Below are 25,907 nucleotides of genomic sequence, written 5' to 3' on the forward strand. Positions count from 1 at the left end.
CGCCGCCACTGGGCTTGTGGCCAAAATCAGGTCCAGTGCCCCATCATGGTCGGTGACCCATCAATAGGATGATTCACAGTACGCCACTGACTAAATACACCCCTTATAATATACAAAATACAAAAACAAAACAATACAATAAAATGTATAAAGCACTGAGCACTGTTTAAGAACTCATGGCAGTAAAAATCATAACACGACTACATAATAAGAAAAACACACAACCCCCCAAAAAAAACCCCACCAAAACAAACAAACATAAGAACGCTAGAATAAATGGGACGAAAAAAAAAAGTTTGTGTTGCCCTTGAAGCTCGTGGTCAGTCGTTTGGTTGTTTGACAATTTTGCCACATACAGTATTAAACATTTTATCACAAAATAGTTACGATGGTAAACAGTGATTTATAGGCTTGTCAGGCTCTTTTTAAAAATATATTAGAATTAAAATTACAAGCAAGTAAAACATTTTGCAAATTTTATACCAAATATAATTAGGAAAATTCAAATATGAAATAATAATAATATAATAATAAAAAAAACCCGGAAAACACACCAAAAACGATCTTTTTGTTGTTGTTGAGAATTTAGGGTCGGTGGGAAAAAGGCAATACATATCTTTTTTAGGCCTCAACAGGATACAATATGGTTTCAGGGTGGATCATACACTATGGACCACAATGGCCTCATTCCTATCGCATAGTTCAATATCCTCAATTCAACAATCACAGTGTGCAAAATTTAACCTCAACTCGCAGAGTATGAGATTTAGTACCCAAATTTTCAAAGGTCATTCAATGAATGTACAAATGTATTGGGGTTAAAGAACTGTGCCCCTGAACTGTGTCTCTGATATTAACAGGTACACCTTCAAATTGAAGATATATATATCTACCATAGGGTAGTATGAATTTCAAATGGAATGAGCACATTAGGCAGCCCCATTTGAAACTCACCCTCCCTCTGTAGAAGATTCAGGTTGAATCTTTTTCAGAGGGTGTATGAAACTCAAATGGAGCTGGCTATTGTGCTAATTTCATTTGAAATTCATACTCCCCTGTGGCAGATATTTCCAAAATCTTCCACAGGGGAGTATGGATTTCAAATGGAACAGCCCAATGTCACCTATGATCCGTTCAGCTGATTTAAAACTTATTGTTTTATGGAGTTATTTTAAAATAATAAAAGATAACCACATTGTCAAAACTAAACAGGGAAGTAAATCTAACGCAATGCTACGTAAATTACAGATATATTATTTCATTTAAAAAGTAATCTATCCTTTCTCCCATACTTTCCGCATAAGCGGTCAATACAAACCAACTCTTATACTTCCCTTGAAGACGAATTGGTCTCCTTTTCTTGAAAACATGATCTTTTGGGTTGCCAAAAAAAACCGCTATAAAGTTGAATATCATAATAAACACAACTGTCACGGTGTTATGCTACCTATGGAACATTACGAATATTGAAGGCCCCAGAATGGATCCATGTAACACACCTAACTCTATTTGTTCCGCACTCCATAATGAACACTTGCAATTCTACCAGACAAATACGATTAGGTTGAAAAATACACAAGATAAAATTATTATTGATTAATATATTTAAAAGTTAAAATATTGCACTATAGATTGAACACACAGAGGAAAACAATATTAAAATCAGATATTTAAATCTAATAATTATTTAAAACGATTTACATGTATTATATTACACATACTATGGGTTGCAGAACAACTCTGAGCGGCGAAAGTAAATACACATGTCGTGAAACTTAAAAGTTGCTACTATTACGCATGACACTCCTCGGACGGGTAGAGGGATATAATAAGAGAACTTGCCAGATTTATATTTTTCCCTCGTACCAGATAAGGCATCAAGAAGCTTGTATAATGTATGAAGATGATAGGTCCGCACTAAGATTATTCTGCAGGATCGTTTTAGATAGCTTCAATAACATACCGTATAACTGCCGCTCTTAATATTAGTATAGCGTAATACCAAAAAAATGAACATTGTGTTACAATAAAATAATACAAAATATCATAGCTGTGATACCTGAAAGCCATTTAACAACACTACATCCGTCTGCTCGATGATTAGCCTTATACATTATCCACCTCAGTTCATACAAGACACTGCCTGAGCTCTCGGGTGGAGGTGAAACGTTTTAAAGGCCCTTTCAGTGATTTCACAGGAACATAAAAAAAAATGGAAATTTGTCAGAGTTGCTTAGAAATAAAGAATAAGTCTACAGAATTTCATTAAACCACTTTTCCCTGAATACATCGACAAATTAGTCAAAAACAGAAGTTTTAGAAAGGTTTTCTACTTCAACTCGGATCGACTCGAGAAAATCGAGATTTTCGTACAGTGCGCCACCAATCGACTGGAAAAACTTCCTAGTCCAGTGTTTCTAACACGGGGAAGTAGAGTCTAAATTGATTTAAAACAGACGCTTAATTTTTGTAGTAGAAAACAAAATAAGCAATTAAAGGTCACCGAGGCAAACTAACGGTCAATTCAAATATGAAAAACAGTCAAAATTGTGTATTTTGTTTAAAATAGTAGCTACTGATGTAATAAGTAGTAGAAACAATACGCAACGCGTGTTGGTACGTGGAGAGTGAGCTTCTTTCGATCTCGAGTCGGACTTTTTGTACTGTCAGTATCAAAAGTCCAGAATCATGCAAATGCTTTATTTTGTCTAAAATACACGGCTTTCGACCGAACCACTAGCAGGCTATGTTAGCACATCTATGCCAATTACAAAGGTACCAAAATCTGAATTTTGATGATTTTTACGATCGTCCGGATGAGCAAATCACTGAATGGGCCTTTAAGGTTTGTAATATCATAAGCATGCATGAACAACCTGGAATCCATTCTTTTAGCCTAATATCCATCTGGAGATCCCATTTAAGGTTGTCCTGCAGCCACAACCAGCCACCTGTCATGCCTGTGCGTGCTGGCATACTTATGATCATGATGATAGTGGGTCGGTTCAAACAAGCTAGTTCTCGGCTAAATCAGAACAGAGTGAATTGTGGTATAGAATATCGACATGATCGATATGACGATGAATTGTTGGGGTTGATTAGCCCCACATCACTTTCATACAACAAAGATCGTTTGAAATTACCGAAGTGTCAGTGTTGTAAAAATAGAATTACATGAATTTCCGATCAAAGTTCATTCCCACAAGCTCCGACAGTAAGTCTATGGGAGAACGGTGTTATTGTATCCCGTCCGAGATTTTTACCCACAATACACTCTGTTCTGAATGATCGAATTAACCTGATTTTAATTCGCGGTGTGTGGCAATGGTTAAAAAAAAGCTACAAAGTTTTTGTTTGACGCGTAAGTTGAATTTGCCGTTGGGGACGAACGCAACCATAATTTTTGCGCAGCGTATTCCGCTACGGCAAAACTATGCTGCAGAAGAAGCAGAAGACAAACCTATTATGACCAGATTATTGCAGCGATTACCGCAGTTATTGCAGACAAGAACGGAAATCATTAGGAAATGAATTTGGTGAAAACCTTCCGTTAATAAAATACTATGCTGAGCCACCAGCCTGGGTGGCCCACGCGCCAGCAATTTCACATGATTGAGCTCAGCAATGCATCAATGAATGTCTTCCAATTCATGAAAACAAATAGATAATCAGCTTCGGATTAAAAGCTTAGAGGGAAGGTCTTGCTGCTCAGCGAGTGTTTGTAATTATCAGAAGGTTTTCTCCAAATTCATTCTCTAATGCTGTCGTCGGAGTATTATTTTCTAGCCCGTGAGATCTCTGTAAACTGGATCGTCCAGCTAGGGTCTATGGTCAATACGTTGATTTTGCAGATGTGAGATTTACTTGTGGTTATTGAAAGGCAGACCTACACACAGGGTTATGTCGAGTCGAGTCAATCATTTGTGGAGTTACTCGAGTCAAGTCAAATCACTCGAGTCACTCTACAAATACAATTGGGTCAAATCATTGAATATCACTCGAGTAAGTTGACTCATTTTACCTCGAGTTACAAGTCATGACACGTATACAACTCTGGGGAGAATTTCCCAGAATGACAAATAGGGTCAGGGTATTCGATTCCTGTTCTCTGCGCTATGAAATTCGTGGGAAATTCTGTTCTTTTCCGAGGTTCTGTTCTTGTCCGCTGCGTTTTTCGGGTCTCCGGTGCACAATAGGCTATTTTAGTTTGAATCCATCTACCACCTTTGGACATGTTGGAAGACATGACCGTAATTTCCCAAACATGGGTATAATTTAATAAACCCCATTTGAAATCCCTAATGCACACGCCCTGTGTGGAAGATTAAGGTCTTGTCTCGAGGTGTATGGATTTCAACTGGAGTAACCCAATGTTGCACTGAACTGATCAGCGTTGTTGAAGGCTTTGTTCTTTTTTTCGACGATGAGTCGCTGTGGCAAATATAATGTTGCAGCTGGAAAGCGCTACGGTAAAATTGTTGCTGCGTTTGCCGCAGCGGCCCCGATGATGTTGGACATAAAACAACTCATCGTGTTTAAGTTATACGAATACGAGAGCAGCAAGAGCTACGAGAGTGCTCGTGAAAAGGCCCAAAGATTGAACAGAAATAGCGCTGTTACAATTGTCCTCGTCATCACAAATACATGCGTAGCCTTTGATGTTGGGTTCATCATAGATCTCCAGCATATCCGCCTTTAAATCTTCCAAATCGTCGTCCTTGAGGCAACCATTCTTGTCTAGATCGGAGTCTGTTTCGAAGTCGATGCAACCTCGATTCTGCATTTTTAATTCCACAGAACCTGTCAGATAGAAATGTGTAAGAGTAAAAGTACTTTTTAATAGCATATGGAACGTGTATACATAACCCGGAATAAAAGAAAGAATGGAAACACACACCCACCCCACACCCACAAAAAATCCACAAAACAACTACAACAAAACAAAACAAACAAACAAACAAACAAAACAACAAAAAACCAACAACACAAACAAGAACGTCGGACCATTTTGAAGGAAGGTTATTGTTGACAAATGGGGATCGAGATCGTCTTCGTATTCTAGACTATATATCCGCTCACAAGCGGTACAAAGTGCACCTTCTGTACCCATCAGAAGGTCGTATATAAAGCCTTTGTATCAGGGCATGGAATAAGAATGCCCAATTTCTTATTTCTCGCCTTTCTTTTCCTTACAAGCCGACGACGGATGTCGGCTTGTTCTGTCTCTTCTTAATTCTTCTTACAAGCCGACGACGGATGTCGGCTTGTTCTGTCTCTTCTCAATTCTTTCTTACCTAGCCGGGACACCGGCTAGGTCTTGTGATGCTATCGGATCTTTCTTACCTAGCCGGGACACCGGCTAGGTCTTGTGATGCTATCGGATCTTTCTTCTTCTTCTGCTTCTTTCTTCTGGCAACAAATTTCAAAATGCTTCTTCTCTTACATGTTACATCCTACAATGACGTCACTTGCACATATGCATCGGCTATATCCAGTGTCTATAGGATATTCATATATTTGGGTTTAAAGGTCATTAAGGGGTCATTTCCGGTATAAAACCAAATATCTTCAAAATGCTTCTTCTCCTACATGTTACATCATATAATGACGTCACTTGCACATATGCATCGGCTATATCCAGTGCCTATAAATTATTCACAGAATTTGGGTCAAAGGTCATTAAGGGGGTCATTTCCGGTCTGAAAGCTAAAATATTCAAAAATCACTGTCTTTACAAATTACACAGCAGAGTGTTGTCATTAGCACACATGCATTGCTACCAACCAGGGTCTTTGGGGTGTCTACAGTTTTGGGGTCAAAGGTCATTAAGGGGTCGCTTCCGGTCAAAAACCAAAAATCATCAAATATGTTCATTTTTTTATATCTCAAAACATAACCAGACCAGAGTGACATTAATTTCATATATGTATTAGTGATACCCGATGTATGCACGGTATTTTTATTTTTTTGGTCAAAGGTCATTTAGACGTCATTTCCGGTTTTAAGCTAAATAACTTCAAGAATTTTATCTCCATAACTAAGCATAGTAGATTTTTAAATTTAAACTGTAACAATGCATTTTCTCGGTGTATATGAGGTTTTTTTATATTGGGGTCAAAGGTCATTAAGGAGGTCAAAACGTCAAATTTGCAAAAAATGTTTAAAATTACGGAAAAGTAGCTGTATCTCAGCCTATGGAAGACGGATAAAGCCCCTACATGCTACAGTGATGCACCATTAATGGTGTGAGATGTCCATAATAGCCGGTCAAATGTCAAGCTTTAAGTTAAGACTGGCATTTCCGGCCCCGGCTAGGTCCAGATCTGTAACCAGATCTAGTTCTTTCTTCTTTCTTCTTTCTTCTGGCAACAAATTTCAAAATGCTTCTTCTCCTACATGTTACATCCTACAATGACGTCACTTGCACATATGCATCGGCTATATCCAGTGTCTATAGGATATTCACAAATTTGGGGTCAAAGGTCATTAAGGGGTCATTTCCGGTATAAAACCAAATATCTTCAAAGTGCTTCTTCTCCTACATGTTACATCCTACAATGACGTCACTTGCACATATGCATCAGCTATATCCAGTGCCTATAAATTATTCACAGAATTTGGGTCAAAGGTCATTAAGGGGGTCATTTTCGGTCTGAAAGCTAAAAATATTCAAAAATTCACTGTTTTTACAAATTACATAGCAGAGTGTTGTCATTAGCACACATGCATTGCTACTAACCAGGGTCTTTGGGGTGTCTACAGTTTTGGGGTCAAAGGTCATTAAGGGTCGCTTCCGGTCAAAAACCAAAAATCATCAAATATGTTCATTTTTTTTTTTATCTCAAAACGTAACCAGACCAGATTTGCATAAACTTCATATATGCATTAGTGTTACCCGATGTGAGCATGGTATTTTTATTTTTTTGGTCAAAGGTCATTTAGACGTCATTTCCGGTTTAAAGCTAAATAACTTCAAGCATTTTTATCTCCAAAACTAAGCATAGCAGATTTTTTTTATTTAAACTTTAACAATGCATTTTCGTGGTGTATATTAGGTTTTTTTGTATTGGGGTCAAAGGTCATTAAGGAGGTCAAAACGTCAAATTTGCAAAAAAAATGTTTAAAATTACGGAAAGTAGCTATATCTCAGCCTATGGAAGACGGATAAAGCCCCTACATGCTACAGTGATGCACCATTAATGGTATGAGATGTCCATAAACTTGAAGACTGGCATTTCCGGCTCCGGCTAGGTCCAGATCTGTAACCAGATCTAGTTCTTTCTTCTTCTTCTTTCTTTCTTCTGGCAACCAATCAACTGCATCTAGCTTCGCAAAAGATTGACAGATTTCAACCAAAGTTGACCCAAATGACCACTGGGCTAGGCCAAACCTTCCATTTGACTTTGACCTCGCTGTGACCTTTGACCTAGCTATAATGGTCAAAAATGTGATTTCAAAAAAAATGCTACTCCTTCCACAAATTTCATGCAATGATCATGTGACTCATGCATATGAATCAACATGTGGCAGTGCTTAAAACTTCCTAAAAGAATTGAGGTCAAAGGTCATTAAGGGGGTCATTTCCGGTCTGAAAGCTAAAAATATTCAAAAAATCACTGTCTTTACAAAATATATAGCAGAGAGTCGCCATTAGCACACATGCATTGCTATTAGCCAGTGTCTTTAGGATGCCTACAGGTTTGGGGTCAAAGGTCATTAAGGGGTTACTTCCGGTCAAAAACCAAATATGTTCAAAAAATTTTTATCTCAAAATGTAAACAGACCAGAATAATATAACCAACATACATGAATCAGTGTTACCTGATGTATGCATGGTATTTTTATTTTGGGGTCAAAGGTCATTAAGGGTCACTTCCTGTTTTTAGCTGAATAACTTCAAGAATTTTTATCTCAAGAACTGAACATGTTAGAATTTTTAATTAAAATTGGAACAATGCATTTTGTCGGTGTACATAAGGTTTTTTTTTACATTGAGGTCAAAGGTCATTAAAGGGGTCAAAAGGTCAATCAAAATTTTCAAAAAATCAAAATCCATGTATAAGTTCCGATTAAGCTGAAATTCACCAGGAATATTTCTTATGACATCCTAAGCACAGTGCAAGAGCAGTTGTTACAAGCCGACGACGGATGTCGGCTTGTTCTGTCTCTTCTCAATTCTTCTTTCTTACCTAGCCGGGACACCGGCTAGTTACCTAGCCGGGACACCGGCTAGGTCTTGTGATGCTATCGGATCTTTCTTCTTTACCTAGCCGGGACACCGGCTAGGTCTTGTCATGCTATCGGATCTTTCTTTACACAGCCGTGACGTTAGTCACGGCTGTGTCTTTTTTCTTACAGGTTCTTTACACAGCCGTGACGTTAGTCACGGCTGTGTCTTTTTTCTTCCAGGTTCTTTCTTCTTTCTTTCTTCTTTCTTCTTCTTTCTGCCGACCACTTCATTTGCTCTAGCACTTACATGCTTACACCGATTTTGACCTAACTTGGTCATAACCATCATTGACCATGCCCCTACATGTCATATGAAACTCGTGGGGTCAAAGGTCACGCAGGGGTCATAGGGGTCAAAAACGTGATTTCAACTCAAAATGCTTCTTCTCTCACAGATTACATAGGACGGTGACACCACTTGCACACATGAATTGTTATTATCCCGTGTCTATGGGGTCCTCACAGATTTGGGGTCAAAGGTCATTAAAGGGTCACTTCCGGTATAAAACGAAAAATCTTCAAAAATTTTTATTTGCTAAGAAAAACATAGGACAGTAACGGTATGTTCACACATAAATTGTAGTTACCCTGTGTATATGTGGTATTTTTTTATTTAGGGTCAAAGGTCATTAAGGGGCCACTTCCGGTATAAAACGAAATACCTTTAAAATGCTTCTTCTCCGACAAATTACGTAGGACAGTGACAGCACTTGCACACATGCATTGTTATTACCCAGTGTCTATGGGGTCCTCACAGATTTGGGGTCAAAGGTCATTAAGGGGTCACTTCCGGTATAAAACGAAAAACCTTCAAAATGTCTTATTTGCTAAGAAAAACATAGGACAGTAACGGTATGTTCACACATACATTGTAGTTACCCTGTGTATATGTTGTATTTTTTTTATTAAGTGTCAAAAGGTCATTAAGGGGCCACTTCCGGTACAAAACGAAATACCTTTTAAATGCTTCTTCTCCCACAAATTACGTAGGACAGTAACACCACTTGCATACATGCATTGTTATTACCCAGTGTCTATGGGGTCCTCACAGATTTGGGGTCAAAGGTCATTAAGGGGTCACTTCCGGTATAAAACGAAAAACCTTCAATTTTTTTATTTGCTAAGAAAAACATAGGACAGTAACGGTATGTTCACACATGAATTATGGGTACCCAATTCATATGTGGTATTTTTTTATTTGGGGTCAAATGTCATTAAGGGGTCACTTCCGGTCTGAGACGAAAAACCTTCAAAATGCCCCCTTCTGCCACAAGTAACATAGCAAAGTGGTGCCACATGCACCCATGCATTGACATTAGCCAATGTCTTTGGCCGTTTTCATATATTTTGTGGTCAAAGGTCATTAGGGGTAACAACACGGCTGTGTTCGTGGGTTAGACCACAGCTTAGTCTAGTTCTTTCTTCTTCTGCCGACCACTACATTTGCTCTAGCACTTAGATGCTTACACCGATTTTGACCTAACTTGGTCACAACCATCATTGACCATGCCCCTACATGTCATATGAAACTCGTGGGGTCAAAGGTCACGCAGGGCTCATAGGGGTCAAAAACGTGATTTCAACTAAAAATGCTTCTTCTCTCACAGATTACGTAGGACAGTGACACCACTTGCAAACATGCATTGCTATTATCCAGTGTCTATGGGGTCCTCACAGATTTGGGGTCAAAGGTCATTAAGGGGTCACTTCCGGTATAAAACGAAAAACCTTCAAAAATTTTATTTGCTAAGAAAAACATAGGAGAGTACCAGTATGTTCACACATAAACTGTAGTTACCCTGTGCATATGTGGTATTTTTTTATTTAGTGTCAAAGGTCATTAAGGGGCCACTTCCGGTATAAAACGAAATACCTTTAAAATGCTTCTTCTCCCACAAATTACGTAGGACAGTGATGCCACTTGCACACATGCATTGATATTACCCAGTGTCTATGGGGTCCTGACAGATTTGGGTTCAAAGGTCATTAAGGGGTCACTTCCGGTATAAAACGAAATACATTCAAAAAATTTTATTAGCTAAGAAAAACGTAGGACAGTAACGGTATGTTCACACTGGAATTGTGGTTACCCAATTCATATGTGGTATTTTTTTATTTGGGGTCAAAGGTCATTAAGGGGTCACTTCCGGTCTGAGACGAAAAACCTTCCAAATGCCCCTTTTGCCACAAATAACAGCAAAGTGGCGCCACGTGCACCCATGCATTGACATTAGCCAATGTCTATGGGCGTTTTCATAAAATTTGGGGTCAAAGGTCAGTAAGGGGTCACAACACGGCTGTGTTCGTGGTCTTAGACCACAGCTAAGTCTAGTTCTGCTTCTTTCTTCTGGCAACAAATTTCAAAATGCTTCTTCTCCTACATGTTACATCCTACAATGACATCACTTGCACATATGCATCGGCTATATCCAGTGTCTATAGGATATTCACAAATTTGGGGTCAAAGGTCATTAAGGGGTCATTTCCGGTATAAAACCAAATATCTTCAAAATGCTTCTTCTCCTACATGTTACATCCTACAATGACGTCACTTGCACATATGCATTGGCTATATCCACTGCCTATAAATTATTCACAGAAGTTGGGTCAAAGGTCATTAAGGGGGTCATTTCCGGTCTGAAAGCTAAAAATATTTAAAAAATCACTGTTTTTACAAATTACATAGCAGAGTGTTGTCATTAGCACACATGCATTGCTACTAGCCAGGGTCTTTGGGGTGTCTACAGTTTCGGGGTCAAAGGTCATTAAGGGGTCGCTTCCGGTCAAAAACCAAAAATCATCAAATATGTTCATTTTTTTATATCTCAAAACGTAACCGGACCAGAGTGACATAAACTTCATATATGCATTAGTGTTACCCGATGCATGCACGGTATTTTTAGTTTTTGGTCAAAGGTCATTTAGACGTAATTTCCGGTTTTAAGCTAAATAACTTGAAGAATTTTTATCTCCATAACTAAGCATAGCAGATTTTTTTTATTTAAACTGTAACAATGCATTTTCGTGGTGTGTATGAGGTTTTTTTTGTATTGGGGTCAAAGGTCATTAAGGAGGTCAAAACGTCAAATTTGCAAAAAATGTTTAAAATTACGGAAAAGTAGCTGTATCTCAGCCTATGGAAGACGGATAAAGCCCCTACATGCTACAGTGATGCACCATTAATGGTGTGAGATGTCCATAAACTTTAAGACTGGGATTTCCGGCTCCGGCTAGGTCCAGATCTGTAACCAGATCTAGTTCTTCTTCTGCTTCTTTCTTCTGGCAACAAATTTCAAAATGCTTCTTCTCTTACATGTTACATCCTACAATGACGTCACTTGCACATATGCATCGGCTATATCCAGTGTCTATACGATATTCACAAATTTGGGGTCAAAGGTCATTAAGGGGTCATTTCCGGTATAAAACCAAATATCTTCAAAATGCTTCTTCTCCTACATGTTACATCATATAATGACGTCACTTGCACATATGCATCGGCTATATCCAGTGCCTATAAATTATTCACAGAATTTGGGTCAAAGGTCATTAAGGGGTCATTTCCGGTCTGAAAGCTAAAAATATTCAAAAATCACTGTCTTTACAAATTACATAGCAGAGTGTTGTCATAAGCACACATGCATTGCTACCAACCAGGGTCTTTGGGGTGTCTACAGTTTTGGGGTCAAAGGTCATTAAGGGGTCTCTACCGGGCAAAAACCAAAAATCATCAAATATGTTAATTTTTTTATATCTCAAAACGTAACCAGACCAGAGTGATATAAATTTCATATATGTATTAGTGATACCCGATGTATGCACGGTATTTTTATTTTTTGGTCAAAGGTCATTTAGACGTCATTTCCGGTTTTAAGCTAAATAACTTCAAGAATTTTATCTCCATAACTAAGCATAGTAGATTTTTAAATTTAAACTGTAACAATGCATTTTCTCGGTGTATACGAGGTTTTTTTTTATATTGGGGTCAAAGGTCATTAAGGAGGTCAAAACGTCAAATTTGCAACTGAATGTTTAAAGTTAGGGAAAAGTAGCTGTATCTCAGCCTATGGAAGACGGATAAAGCCCCTACATGCTACAGTGATGCACCATTAATGGTGTGAGATGTCCATAATAGCCGGTCAAAGGTCAAACTTTAAGTTAAGACTGGCATTTCCGGCCCTGGCTAGGTCCAGATCTGTAACCAGATCTAGTTCTTCTTTCTTCTTCTGGCAACCAATCAACTGCATCTAGCTTCGCAAAGATTGACAGATTTCAACCAAAGTTGACCCAAATGACCACTGGGCTAGGCCAAACCTTCCATTTGACTTTGACCTCGCTGTGACCTTTGACCTAGCTATAATGGTCAAAAATGTGATTTCACAAAAAATGCTACTCCTTCCACAAATTTCATGCAATGATCATGTGACTCATGCATATGAATCAACATGTGGCAGTGCTTAAAACTTCCTAAAAAGAATTGAGGTCAAAGGTCATTAAGGGGTCATTTCCGGTCTGAAAGCTAAAATATTCAAAAAATCACTGTCTTTACAAAATATATAGCAGAGAGTCGCCATTAGCACACATGCATTGCTACTAGCCAGGGTCTTTAGGATGCCTACAGGTTTGGGGTCAAAGGTCATTAAGGGGTTACTTCCGGTCAAAAACCAAAAATGTTCAAAAAATTTTATCTCAAAATGTAAACAGACCAGAATAATATAACCAACATACATGAATTAGTGTTCCCTGATGTATGCATGGTATTTTTATTTTGGGGGTCAAAGGTCATTAAGGGGTCACTTCCTGTTTTTAGCTGAATAACTTCAAGAATTTTTATCTCAAGAACTGAACATGTTAGAATTTTTAAATTGAAATTGGAACAATGCATTTTGTCGGTGTACATAAGGTTTTTTTTACATTGAGGTCAAAGGTCATTAAAGGGGTCAAAAGGTCAATCAAAAATTTTCAAAAATCAAAATCGATGTATAAGTTCCGATTAAGCTGAAATTCACCAGGAATATTTCTTATGACATCCTAAGCACAGTGCAAGAGCAGTTGACCCCATCCGTAACCCAGGGGTCAAGTTATAGGGGTCAAATTGCGGCTTGTATTCAGCGTCTGTTGACTCTAGTTTCTTACCTAGCCGGGACACCGGCTAGGTCTTGTGATGCTATCGGATCTTTCTTGGTCTTCTTTCTTCTGGCAACAAATTTCAAAATGCTTCTTCTCCTACATGTTACATCCTACAATGACGTCACTTGCACATATGCATCGGCTATATCCAGTGTCTATAAGATGTTCACAAATTTGGGGTCAAAGGTCATTAAGGGGTCATTTCCGGTATAAAACCAAATATCTTCAAAATGCTTCTTCTGCCACAAATTACATAGTACGATGATGTCACTTACACATATGCATCGGCTATATCCAGTGCCTATAAATTATTCACAGAATTTGGGTCAAAGGTCATTAAGGGGTCATTTCCGGTCTGAAAGCTAAAAATATTTAAAAATCACTGTTTTTACAAATTACATAGCAGAGTGTTGTCATTAGCACACATGCATTGCTACCAACCAGGGTCTTTGGGGTGTCTATAGTTTTGGGGTCAAAGGTCATTAAGGGGTCGCTTCCGGTCAAAAACCAAAAATCATCAAATATGTTCATTTTTTTTTATCTCAAAACGTAACCTGACCAGAGTGACATAAACTTCATATATGCATTAGTGTTACCCGATGTATGCACAGTATTTTTATTTTTTTGGTCAAAGGTCATTTAAACGTCATTTCCGGTTTTAAGCTAAATAACTTCAAGAATTTTTATCTCCATAACTAAGCATAGTAGATTTTTTTATTTAAACTGTAACAATGCATTTTCGTGGTGTATATGAGGGTTTTTTTATATTGGGGTCAAAGGTCATTAAGGTGGTCAAAACGTCAAATTTGCAAAAAAATGTTTAAAATTACGGAAAAGTAGCTGTATCTCAGCATATGAAAGACGGATAAAGCTACATGCTACAGTGATGCACCACTAATGGTGTGAGATGTCCATAAACTTTAAGACTGGCATTTCCGGCCCCGGCTAGGTCCAGATCTGTAACCAGATCTAGTTACCTAGCCGGGACACCGGCTAGGTCTTGTGATGCTATCGGATCTTTCTTCTTACCTAGCCGGGACACCGGCTAGGTCTTGTGATGCTATCGGATCTTTCTTCTTTCTTCTTTCTTCTGGCAACAAATTTCAAAATGCTTCTTCTCCTACATGTTACATCCTACAATGACGTCACTTGCACATATGCATCGGCTATATCCAGTGTCTATAGGATATTCACAAATTTGGGGTCAAAAGGTCATTAAGGGGTCATTTCCGGTATAAAACCAAATATCTTCAAAATGCTTCTTCTGCCACAAATTACATAGTACGTTGATGTCACTTACACATATGCATCGGCTATATCCAGTGCCTATAAATTATTCACAGAATTTGGGTCAAAGGTCATTAAGGGGTCATTTCCGGTCTAAAAGCTAAAATATTTAAAAATCACTGTTTTTACAAATTACATAGCAGAGTGTTGTCATTAGCACACATGCATTGCTACCAACCAGGGTCTTTGGGGTGTGTACAGTTTCGGGGTCAAAGGTCATTAAGGGGTCGCTTCCGGTCAAAAACCAAAAATCATCAAATATGTTCATTTTTTTTTATCTCAAAACATAACCAGACCAGAGTAATATAAACTTCATATATGCATTAGTGTTACCCGATGTATGCACGGTATTTTTATTTTTTTGGTCAAAGGTCATTTATACGTCATTTCCGGTTTTAAGCTAAATAACTTCAAGAATTTTTATCTCCATAACTAAGCATAGTAGATTTTTTTAATTTAAACTGTAACAATGCATTTTCGTGGTGTATATGAGGCTTTTTTTATATTGGGGTCAAAGGTCATTAAGGAGGTCAAAACGTCAAATTTGCAAAAAAAATGTTTAAAATTACGGAAAAGTAGCTGTATCTCAGCCTATGGAAGACGGATAAAGCCCTACATGCTACAGCGATGCACCATTAATGGTGTGAGATGTCCATAAACTTTAAGACTGTCATTTCCGGCCCCGGCTAGGTCCAGATCTGTAACCAGATCTAGTTTCTTCTTTCTTCTGGCAACAAATTTCAAAATGCTTCTTCTCCTACATGTTACATCCTACAATGACGTCACTTGCACATATGCATCGGCTATATCCAGTGCCTATAAATTATTCACAGAATTTGGGTCAAAGGTCATTAAGGGGTCATTTCCGGTATAAAACCAAATATCTTCAAAGTGCTTCTTCTCCTACATGTTACATCCTACAATGACGTCACTTGCACATATGCATCAGCTATATCCAGTGCCTATAAATTATTCACAGAATTTGGGTCAAAGGTCATTAAGGGGTCATTTCCGGTCTGAAAGCTAAAAATATTCAAAAATCACTGTTTTTACAAATTACATAGCAGAGTGTTGTCATTAGCACACATGCATTGCTACCAACCAGGGTCTTTGGGGTGTCTACAGTTTTGGGGTCAAAGGTCATTAAGGGTCGCTTCCGGTCAAAAACCAAAAATCATCAAATATGTTCATTTTTTTTATCTCAAAACGTAACCAGACCAGAGTTGCATAAACTTCATATATGCATTAGTGTTACCCGATGTGAGCATGGTATTTTTATTTTTTTGGTCAAAGGTCATTTAGACGTCATTTCCGGTTTAAAGCTAAATAACTTCAAGAATTTTTCTCCAAAACTAAGCATAGCAGATTTTTTTTATTTAAACTGTAACAATGCATTTTTGTGGTGTATATTAGGTTTTTTTTGTATTGGGGTCAAAGGTCATTAAGGAGGTCAAAACGTCAAATTTGCAAAAAATGTTAAAAATTACGGAAAGTAGCTATATCTCAGCCTATGGAAGACGGATAAAGCCCCTACATGCTAGAGTGATGCACCATTAATGGTATGAGATGTCCATAAACTTGAAGACTGGCATTTCCGGCTCCGGCTAGGTCCAGATCTGTAACCAGATCTAGTTCTTTCTTCTTTCTTCTTTCTTCTGGCAACCGCAATCAACTGCATGTAGCTCCGCAAGTGATTGACAGATTTCAACCAAAGTTGACCCAAATGACCACTGGGCTAGGCCAAACCTTCCATTTGACTTTGACCTCGCTGTGACCTTTGACCTAGCTAAGATGGTCAAAAATGTGATTTCACAAAAAAATGCTACTCCTTCCACAAATTTCATGCAATGATCATGTGACTCATGCATATGAATCAACATGTGGCAGTGCTTAAAACTTCCTAAAAAGAATTGAGGTCAAAGGTCATTAAGGGGGTCATTTCCGGTCTGAAAGCTAAAAATATTCAAAAAATCACTGTCTTTACAAAATATATAGCAGAGAGTCGCCATTAGCCCACATGCAGTGCTACTAGCCAGGGTCTTTAGGATGCCTACAGGTTTGGGGTCAAAGGTCATTAAGGGGTTACTTCCGGTCAAAAACCAAAATGTTCAAAAAATTTTATCTCAAAATGTAAACAGACCAGAATAATATAACCAACATACATGAATTAGTGTTCCCTGATGTATGCATGGTATTTTTATTTTGGGGTCAAAGGTCATTAAGGGTCACTTCCTGTTTTAGCTGAATAACTTCAAGAATTTTTATCTCAAGAACTGAACATGTTAGAATTTTTAAATTAAAATTGAAACAATGCATTTTGTCGGTGTACATAAGGTTTTTTTTACATTGAGGTCAAAGGTCAATAAAGGGGTCAAAAGGTCAATCAAAAATTTTCAAAAAATCAAAATCCATGTATAAGTTTCGATTAAGCTGAAATTCACCAGGAATATTTCTTATGACATCCTAAGCACAGTGCAAGAGCAGTTGACCCCATCCGTAACCCAGGTGTCAAGTTATAGGGGTCAAATTGCGGCTTGTATTCAGCGTCTGTTGACTCTAGTTGTTCTTTTTTTCTCAATCCTATTTCTTTCTTTTCTCTTCAATATTGGCCAGCATGCTTATATAAGCTTTTAAGGTGTGGCTTAAGCATTTTGCTCGAGCCTGGTCACATTAGGACCCAAGCGTGTGTCCACCCAGTCCGACCGGTTAAACAAACAAAACGTTTTGACGATATATTTGACACCATAAAGTATATAAATAAATTATTTGTTTAGTTAAATTATCCAATGTGGTATTGGCTAGGGTCACAGCAGTTTACACCAAAATGAAATTGTTTCTTAAATGTTTTAGAATTAAAAGGTATTTAATGCAAATTAATTGCACAGGCTAAGGAGACATGATAACCTTTTTTTAAATAGAGTGAGAGGATTTTCATTGAAATATTTTAATAATTTTAATAATTTCAATAATTGTAATAACTGAGGCATCATATGGATAAAAGAATATCGTATGAACTGTACATCATAATTGTATTATAACGATTCGTGATACTCAGTTGTGAGGCAATTGAACTGGCTGGTTTAGGCAGAGTATTTTATTTGAATTCTAAATTTTTAACCCATTACTTTTCGTTTTTATGGTAATCTGATCTTTTTCTCTGATATTAACTTTGGGGTCTTATTCGGACTTTTATAAAAAAAAATGTGCGCCCGTCTTCTATGCTCAACTAACCTAGAATGCGTATTTAGCGATAAACGCGCTGACATATTGAAAGATTTTTTTTATTCAAATACCCTTCTCTTATAAACCATCATGTGCACAGTTTCCACCTCGATACACCTAAGCACACATTTTCGTCCAAGAGCTCTCAAGCAAGCAGTGAATTGTCTCCGCACAGTCTTTGATTACACTACACGGTTGAGTGCATAGCAATGTAACAACTGTGGAGCTTCTGGCTGAAAAATGCGCCTCTTTGATTGTTATTTGTCGAAACCTAAGTCTTCCCTTCATCCAATCAGAATTTTTAAATATCAAACGAAAGCTAACACTTCCTCCTTTTTTTTTTTTTTGTCAACAGATAACGCAATTCAATGTTATAGCAAGGCGAATGTGGAAAATCTGTTGAAACTACCTCCAAGCAATTTTTTAAAACCAAAATGTAGGTTTTAAAAGTCAAAACCTTAAGTGTTCCTTACAATATTTTGTAAATTTTATGTCATTAAATGAAAAAGCACACTTATATTGTCCATATACTAGCGTCACTAGAATGAGCAATGGCCAATTCTCTTTAAATTGTGCAAAAGTTGCTATTTTCGCCTGATTTGTCATACGGTTGTAAATTCAATGAACTACAGGGTGTCCCAGAAAAAAATACCGAGTAAATAAAATTGGACGTAAGTCGAGAAGTAGACATCAAACTCAAAAAATTGTGCATCACATACTAAAATTTTATTTTATTCAGTTGACTGGTTGCGAAAAGATTAACGATTACATAATGCGCATATCAATGCAGTTCATTCCAAGTTTGATCAGAGGCGGTTTGTTCATACTCACTCACCGCTTCCTAAAGTTTGCGTATATATCTCATTAAATTTAGTCCACATTATCTATTTTATAATTCGACGGCGTTATGTTATTCATGCTTTCACTAAAGATGAATAACAGTTTGTCTGAGAAAACTTTGATTTCTGCAATTGGAAGCTTTCCAACTTTAATTCTTTTAGGTTGGGCAAATATGTTATATTTTAACTTTGCAAAGAACGTTTGAGCCAAGAATGGCAATGATCAATTGCTTTCAGTTTACGTGTGATTTTTGATACCATGTAACATTAATGTTGAAGTTTTTAAATATTTAAAGTTTGCATTACAATTTCTACGAAATATTCCAAAAAAATTAAATGTGTGTCAGAAATATTTTAAGCCAGCTGGAATTCTCTTATGCAATAATTCTTTACGCAACATTTATATCAACATTAACGAAAAAGGATATTTTCAAGTACCGAGCAAGCTTTCATTTTCAACAGCGTGCAGGTTTTCAAATTTGAACAAAACCTAATTAAATGTTTTGCAAGAAACAGATTGTTTAAAAAGAATGAAAAGGATATCACAAAACAAAACATGAAGCCCATTGACAGTTAACCACTATAGTTGAATGATCTTTTTCAACTTATAAGGAAGTGAATTGACGCATGCGTTATGTAACCACTCATTTCTTCGCAAATCGCAATCAGTAAATCGATTCCAGTAAAATTGACAGTTAACCACGAGTGCGCATTGTTTTGAATGATCGTTCTTTCAAACTTGGAATGAAGTGAATTGACCCATGCGTTATGTAATCGCTCATTTCTTCGCAATCAGTCAACCGATTCCAAGCAAATTGGGCTATAAGATGCATAATTAGATGGGCTACACGCTGATGTTTAAATTTTTGGATTCACATGTCTATTTCTCGACTTACGGACAAATTTATTCGCTCGGTAATTTTTCCTGGGACACCCTGTATATATGACTTTGTGAAATAGCGCTAACAAATTTATATGGGGCGATGTAGATGGCCGCGAAACCATCAAGTGACTGCACGACGGAAGACCATTTGAGCCGCTGGGATAATTTTGTGTTTCATTTGACGAGCAAATTAAACTGCATTTTCTGAAATTTACTTTTGAGTCCTATCTATGCGGACTTAATATATAAATTGGAAATCATTGTTTGAGGTTTTGAGTTTTTTGCTCTAACTCAATCTGTATAACAATTGCCACGTTGTTACAAAATGACTTAGTCATTATTATCGTATAAAGAGAGCTCCCGGCTCATAACACACGATTTTCTGCCTAAATCTGTGAGTGTGACTTAGGCAAATGATTTCAATGATTTCAGTTATTCCAGGACTTGTACCACTATATCAGTGACGTTGTCTTTATCATTAGTTTGAATACGTAAATCTATTGAGACTAATATGCACATACGAGTAGTAAATAAGCATTTAGAGACGTCGCTACTTCCGGTTCCGGGTCAAAGGTCAACCGAGGTCAACGGTCAACAGCGGTCACCTCCAGCTTATGAGGTCAAAGGTCAACCGAGGTCAAAGGTTTCTTTTGGGTCATACAGTTAACCGGAAATAATGTCATTTTTAAAGGCTCACCAGAAATACCACCATTTTTTATATTGATCATGTTGAACTTGGTTTTTGCTATAATGTGTATAATGGCCTGTAAATATAATATGGTCATTGTTTTATTGCTTACTCTGTATGTATATGCTGTGCTACCATGCGTCTTTCACTTGGTTGGGACCCTTTGCTCGTTCTTATTTTCTCCTTTCCTTGTGAGGGATGCTTGGTGTAGCCTAATTAATCTTGTTATTGTAGTTTGTATTTTAAGGTGTATTATTTAAGGATTTTTGTACATTTATTTAGTTTTTACTTTTATGTATGTGTGCTCTGTAAAGCGCATCGAGACTTCTGTATGATGCGCTATATAAATCTCTTTTATTATTATTATTATTATTTTAAGGGTACACACCACAAAATAGCTTTCCATAGACTTAACGTGCTAAATAGGGGTTGGCTAAGACACTGATTTCAGTTATGATTATATACCTCCGTCTCCCGTCTGGGCTGTTATGGTGAAATCTCCATAAATACATCGCGCGGTTCGACCTGTCTGAGCATTGCAGGTGGGTCCATTCAAGTAACTATCAGGTGCAGAAATGCAGTCAGCATTATTGGTTCCATCTCCCATCATACAATTCTGAACGGTGCCGTTGGTTTTGCATACAAAATTTTCGCAAGTGGCACATTTTAAGCCATCTGGGATAAAAAGGAAAGAAAGTTGAACCATGTTTAATAAGATAAAAACCCGACATGGCGACATATGGATGCTTAAGATACGATTATAATATTTATGCTGATTTCATAAGCATAATTAGCACCCGTCGCTCTCATTGATAAAAAGCTCTCAATCACAAACATCGATCTCTCTTTCATACATACCCCCACCCATCACACACGAGCACACACTATAGAGGTTGTGCATATGACGCATCATAAATATAGCGGACTTCTCAAATGCATTTAAGGGGGTACTACACCCCTGGCAAATTTTGTGCCTATTTTTGCATTTTTCTCCAAAACTATAGCGCATTGGTGACAAGTAAGATATGTATATTATAGGGACAATGACTACAACTACTGCACAGAAAATTCAGCAACTCCCAGCATGTAGTTATTGATTTAATGATCAAATATTGGTTTTCCCTCATTTTTGACTGTAACTCCACAACCGTTGTCTGTGTTGAAGTAAAATTTCCAGTGTAGTAGTTGTAGTCCTTGCCCCTATAATCCATACACAGCTTACTTTTCACCAATGTGCTATAATTTTTGAGAATAATGCAAAAATAGGCACAAAATTGGGCAGGGGGTGTAGTACCCCCTTAACAAATGCATTCATTGCAATCCATGGTTGTTTGATGAGCTCATTTATTAATTTTTCTAACAAAACATAATATAATGTTCAATTTTAGACCTAAAAAATACCAACAGCTATCGTACTAATAAACTGTATAATATACACATTATATTTTGTAGCAATTTTTAATATGGATTTTCGTTTCTATATCAAATTTATTCATCTTTATTTGCTTTTTGTGGTACTTTTTATTCTATAAATGGTTCATTTGTGTGCAAAATTGAGGGCGCTATTTAAATATATTTCAAATGCAAATTAGCCAAATAATATGAGTTACACCTTACATTGTATAATAAAAAGTTTTTTGAAAATTCTCTTGTCATTTGGTAGTATTTTGGCTGATGTTCTAATACCATTATACAAATGTCTACCCTTTGTATAGTCTCGGTCCCAGCCGATTGCTCCTTCGTCACTAATGACGGAGGAACACAAACCGACTGGGACCGAGACAACCACTTGTAAAGATGCAAACAAGATTTAAAATAAATAGCGCCATCATTGTTCAACTTTTCAAATGACTATGTTTTACATGCCATCAAACAACCGTGAATCCACTGCGACAGTTCGTCTCACACACATTTTGTTATTTACCGTAACATTAAATAACTATTTCACTGAGAATAGGCATGTTAGTACCGTTAGATTATATTTGTTTATTTTTTGTGAGTGTACATTGTTGCATCATCCATTTTTGAATAAATTGCCCGGATAAATTGTCTTGACAGATTGTGTTTAAATGCTATTTGCCTATAGTTACGGCAACAACTGTGATTTTAACGGTTAAATGTTGGCAACCAAGTTGCCAGGTATTTTACCGTAAAACACGCGTGTGTTTTATACAGGATTGTGGGCATTTTACCGTACTTTTACGGTAATATACCGTTTATATACTAATTATACGGTGAAATACTTGTAAACTCGTCGTTTTTTACGGTAGAATGCTGGCAACTTAGTAATTAAAACCAATCAGAGGCTACGTAAGAAAGGCAGTCGTGCCCAGGGGGTTATCAGAGTGATTGGTTACTCAGATGATTATATCATGTAATTAACCAATCAGGGGCATTGTAAGAGAGGCATTAGTCCCCACCCCATGAGCAAAAACAACTTACCTATTTGCATTATGCAAATCAAGACAAGAACAGCTGCCAAAAGTGACTTCATATTTTCTGCTGAAAATAATAGATAATGTTTTCAAATCGTCAGTGAAAATAAAATGACGAAGAAAATAAAAAAATAAAATGGTAAAGAATCGAAGTTGTTCAACAATTTGATTAAATACTGAGATAAATCTACACAAACATTATTAACACGTTATTCGCAATTTGGTTTTGGTCAAAAGGTTTTAATAACATTTAAAAGCCGGGTTATATATTATATAAAGGTAATTTAAACGTTTTTAAAAATGTTGTCAAAATGTAATATTGTAAATATGTTTTGGCAAATATTTTTCCAAAATATTTTATCAACACTTAAACATGTTAAATAACATTACGTTAGAATGTTTCACAAATATTTTTGAATGTATTATACCCTATGCCCTTTATAATATATTCAAACGTTTTCTGTTAAACATTTTGTGATTTTATTTAGATAAAAATTTCTTTAAAATGTATGATAAAAAGTGTCAAGTTTTATTTCGTGCCGTATCATTTTAATAATAATATAATTTCCTCTGATTATTTTGAAGCATTATATCATCATTGAAGGTCAGGTTAATAGATGACAACCGAAAGAAATATTATCATTTTTTTGGCATTTCTAATCATCAAGGTATTCCTTTCATTCCAGCAACTGTTTTATACCTCAAATAAAGTCATAAGCAAACGAACATACAAACAAATTAAAAATGCAAGCAAGAAAGCAAACAAATAATAATATACATACCCATTTTCTCCAGAACGATGCCTTTGTAATAATTATTGTATCAAAAATTCTACAAGCGATATTATTTCCAATTTGTTGTCAAGCGGTCCGTTTTTCAAGTCCACAATGGCTCATCGACTCTTTCAGTTTGTAACAATTCGCTTTCTGATACCAATAATAAATTTTGCCATTAGCGTGACAAAAATGTTCAGCCCAAACCGCGGTCAAACAATCGAAAAATCGCCCGATTTTTCTCTTAACAATTCCTTTTTGAGGAACAAAATTCATGGGAACTATTATGGCATCAAGTCGCCCAATTTTGTTTCTTTAATAATTGGTAGGGCATATCTATGGGATAGTAAACAGCCAACAATCACGAGAAAAACTTTAAAAGCCGCCCAATTGGGCTACTTATTCGCTGGTTTGGTAAGAAAACACCAAACAACCATTTTTCTACCACTCAAATTTATACCATATCTCAACTGCTAAAACGCAGTTCTTTCAACACAATATTCATATACCTTTGAATATGTTGGTACGCAAACTCATCTCCCACAAGTTGAAATCAACTATTGAGATACGAGTGTAGAATAGAGGTCAATGAACAATGACACAGGGTATTCGGCTATTTGTAATGCATGATGTAACTATAGTGACCAACAAACATCTAAGATCCATGGCAACGTCAATATACATAGGTAATTAATAAATTGGAGAAAACAATCAATATTTTACTTGTTGGTGTCCACGTAGCGCACTCTTCTAGTTTTGACCTTAATTATCATGTTTTTATCCAGTGATGCGTTAAATTAAAAATATATTTAAAAACCTGCAAATACCAGTTGGTTTACACCATCAGAGCCAATAGACACAATAAATAAATAAATAAATAAATAAATAAATAAATAAATAAATAAATAAATAAATAAATAAATAAATAAATAAATAAATAAATAAATAAATAAATAAATAAAATAAAATAAAAAAGAATAATAAATAAATAAATAAATAAATAAATAAATAAATAAATAAATAAATAAATAAATAAATAAATAAATAATTAAACATAAATAAATAAATAAACGAAAAAATAAATAATTAAAACAAGAAATGTCTTTAAAAAAGACAATGCCTCCAAGATACCAGTGGACACCTTTTGTTATTAGTTAAGGAGATACTTATAATGCTAGCTTTAAGGCCGCCCGCTATTGGATATAGATTTTTGTCTGATTAAAATATGTGAGTCCATTTTCTCCTAATACAAGACTGAAAATTTTATTTTAATCGGATATTCGGTTACCAAAATATGGCCTGTCAAAATGGAGCGAAACTAAGTCGTTGGCAACAACTTTCTTGTTATGCAATGTTGTCAGGTAGGCCTTATTTTCTAATTATATACGCAAGAATTATGCAAAGTAAAATTTTCAGATAGGCTACAAAATAAGATATAAAACCCATGGATGCATTTGGCAAATTTGAACACCACTGCAACAGTCCGACACACCGCTAGTCCGAATATCTGAAAACACTTTAACAGTCCGACACACCCCTAGTCCGAATCCGAAATACACTGCGCTAGTCCGAGTCTGGAAAACACTTCGTCAGTCCGAAACTGCAGAAAACCAAAGCGGTAGTCCGAATCTGAAAATCACAGCGCTGGTCCGAATCTGAAAAACACGGCGCTAGTCCGAATATCCGACTAGCGCAGTGTTTCCTAAATTCAGATTCGGAATAGCGCCATGTTTTGCAAATTCGGACTAGCGCAGTGGTTTTCAGTTTCGGACTGGCAGAGTGTTTTTTAGATTTAGACTAGCGCTGTGTCGGAGGAGTGCTTTCCAGATACTGCCAACTGCCAAGGGCTAGTAAAGGACTAGCCCCGGGCCTAGCCCTAGACTAGCCATGCTAGCATCATGCACTCAGTCATGCACTACACATAACTGTGCGACATACAATGTAGATTTGACACAGGTTCTGTTTTGTATTTTAATTGAGGTCAAACTCATGAACTTGCCATTTAAATGTTGATATCAAGATGAACAGAAATAAATAATCCATTCTACTTTCTAGTCATAAACCGGCACGGATCTCACTGTTTAGGGAGTGTTCATTAATACTTTGGTAGGGGGGGCTGGTCTACCTCAAATTTTTCACTCGAAAACTTTTTTGCCCCCCCCCTCGATGGACTGCTAAACTTTTTTGACCCCCCTCTTTTGACAGACAAAACTTTTTTGACCCCCCCCCACCATTATCGTATAACAAACATACTTAGTGTTGTTTCCAGTGGTGTGGTATCTGGGTCACATGTCATTGAGGGAGGCAAATGTTTGAAACATTCCCGGTGGGACAAATGGAAATTTTCATTTTATACTTAATTTAGATTTGTCCCAAATCAGGGTGTTTATCTGATTTTACAGGGATAAATGAAATAGAGGA

The 25,907-nt window shown here is 36.7% G+C and overlaps 1 protein-coding gene across 2 annotated transcripts; it reads right to left on the reverse strand.

Annotated features, from left to right (window-relative positions):
- Positions 1 to 218: 218 nt before the first annotated feature.
- On the reverse strand, positions 219 to 23,729 carry LOC140170061 (uncharacterized). Of its 2 annotated transcripts, none has more exons than XM_072193382.1 (4): positions 23,496 to 23,729; positions 22,721 to 22,777; positions 20,744 to 20,953; positions 219 to 4,800 (listed from the first exon to the last, which is right to left on the reverse strand). In XM_072193382.1, the coding sequence occupies exons 1-4, from the start codon at positions 23,497 to 23,499 to the stop codon at positions 4,541 to 4,543; spliced, it is 531 nt and encodes a 176-aa protein (XP_072049483.1). In that variant the 5' UTR covers positions 23,500 to 23,729; the 3' UTR covers positions 219 to 4,540. The 2 variants fall into 2 exon arrangements, with proteins under 2 accessions (XP_072049483.1, XP_072049482.1); XM_072193381.1 differs by having other exon boundaries at positions 22,721 to 22,780; positions 23,496 to 23,728.
- Between the last annotated feature and the right edge of the window lie 2,178 nt (positions 23,730 to 25,907).

Source organism: Amphiura filiformis, chromosome 14, assembly GCF_039555335.1.
Source record: "Amphiura filiformis chromosome 14, Afil_fr2py, whole genome shotgun sequence".
In the NCBI taxonomy this organism is placed as follows: domain Eukaryota; kingdom Metazoa; phylum Echinodermata; class Ophiuroidea; order Amphilepidida; family Amphiuridae; genus Amphiura; species Amphiura filiformis.

Bases quoted from the DNA above. Each gene is read 5' to 3' on its own strand.
- LOC140170061 (XM_072193381.1), bottom strand. The intron at 20,954-22,720 runs GTAAGTTGTTTT...TTTTTATCCCAG, and splicing joins GATTTGCATAATGCAAATAG to ATGGCTTAAAATGTGCCACT. The intron at 4,801-20,743 runs GTATATAATCAT...TCTATCTGACAG, and splicing joins AGCCCAGACGGGAGACGGAG to GTTCTGTGGAATTAAAAATG.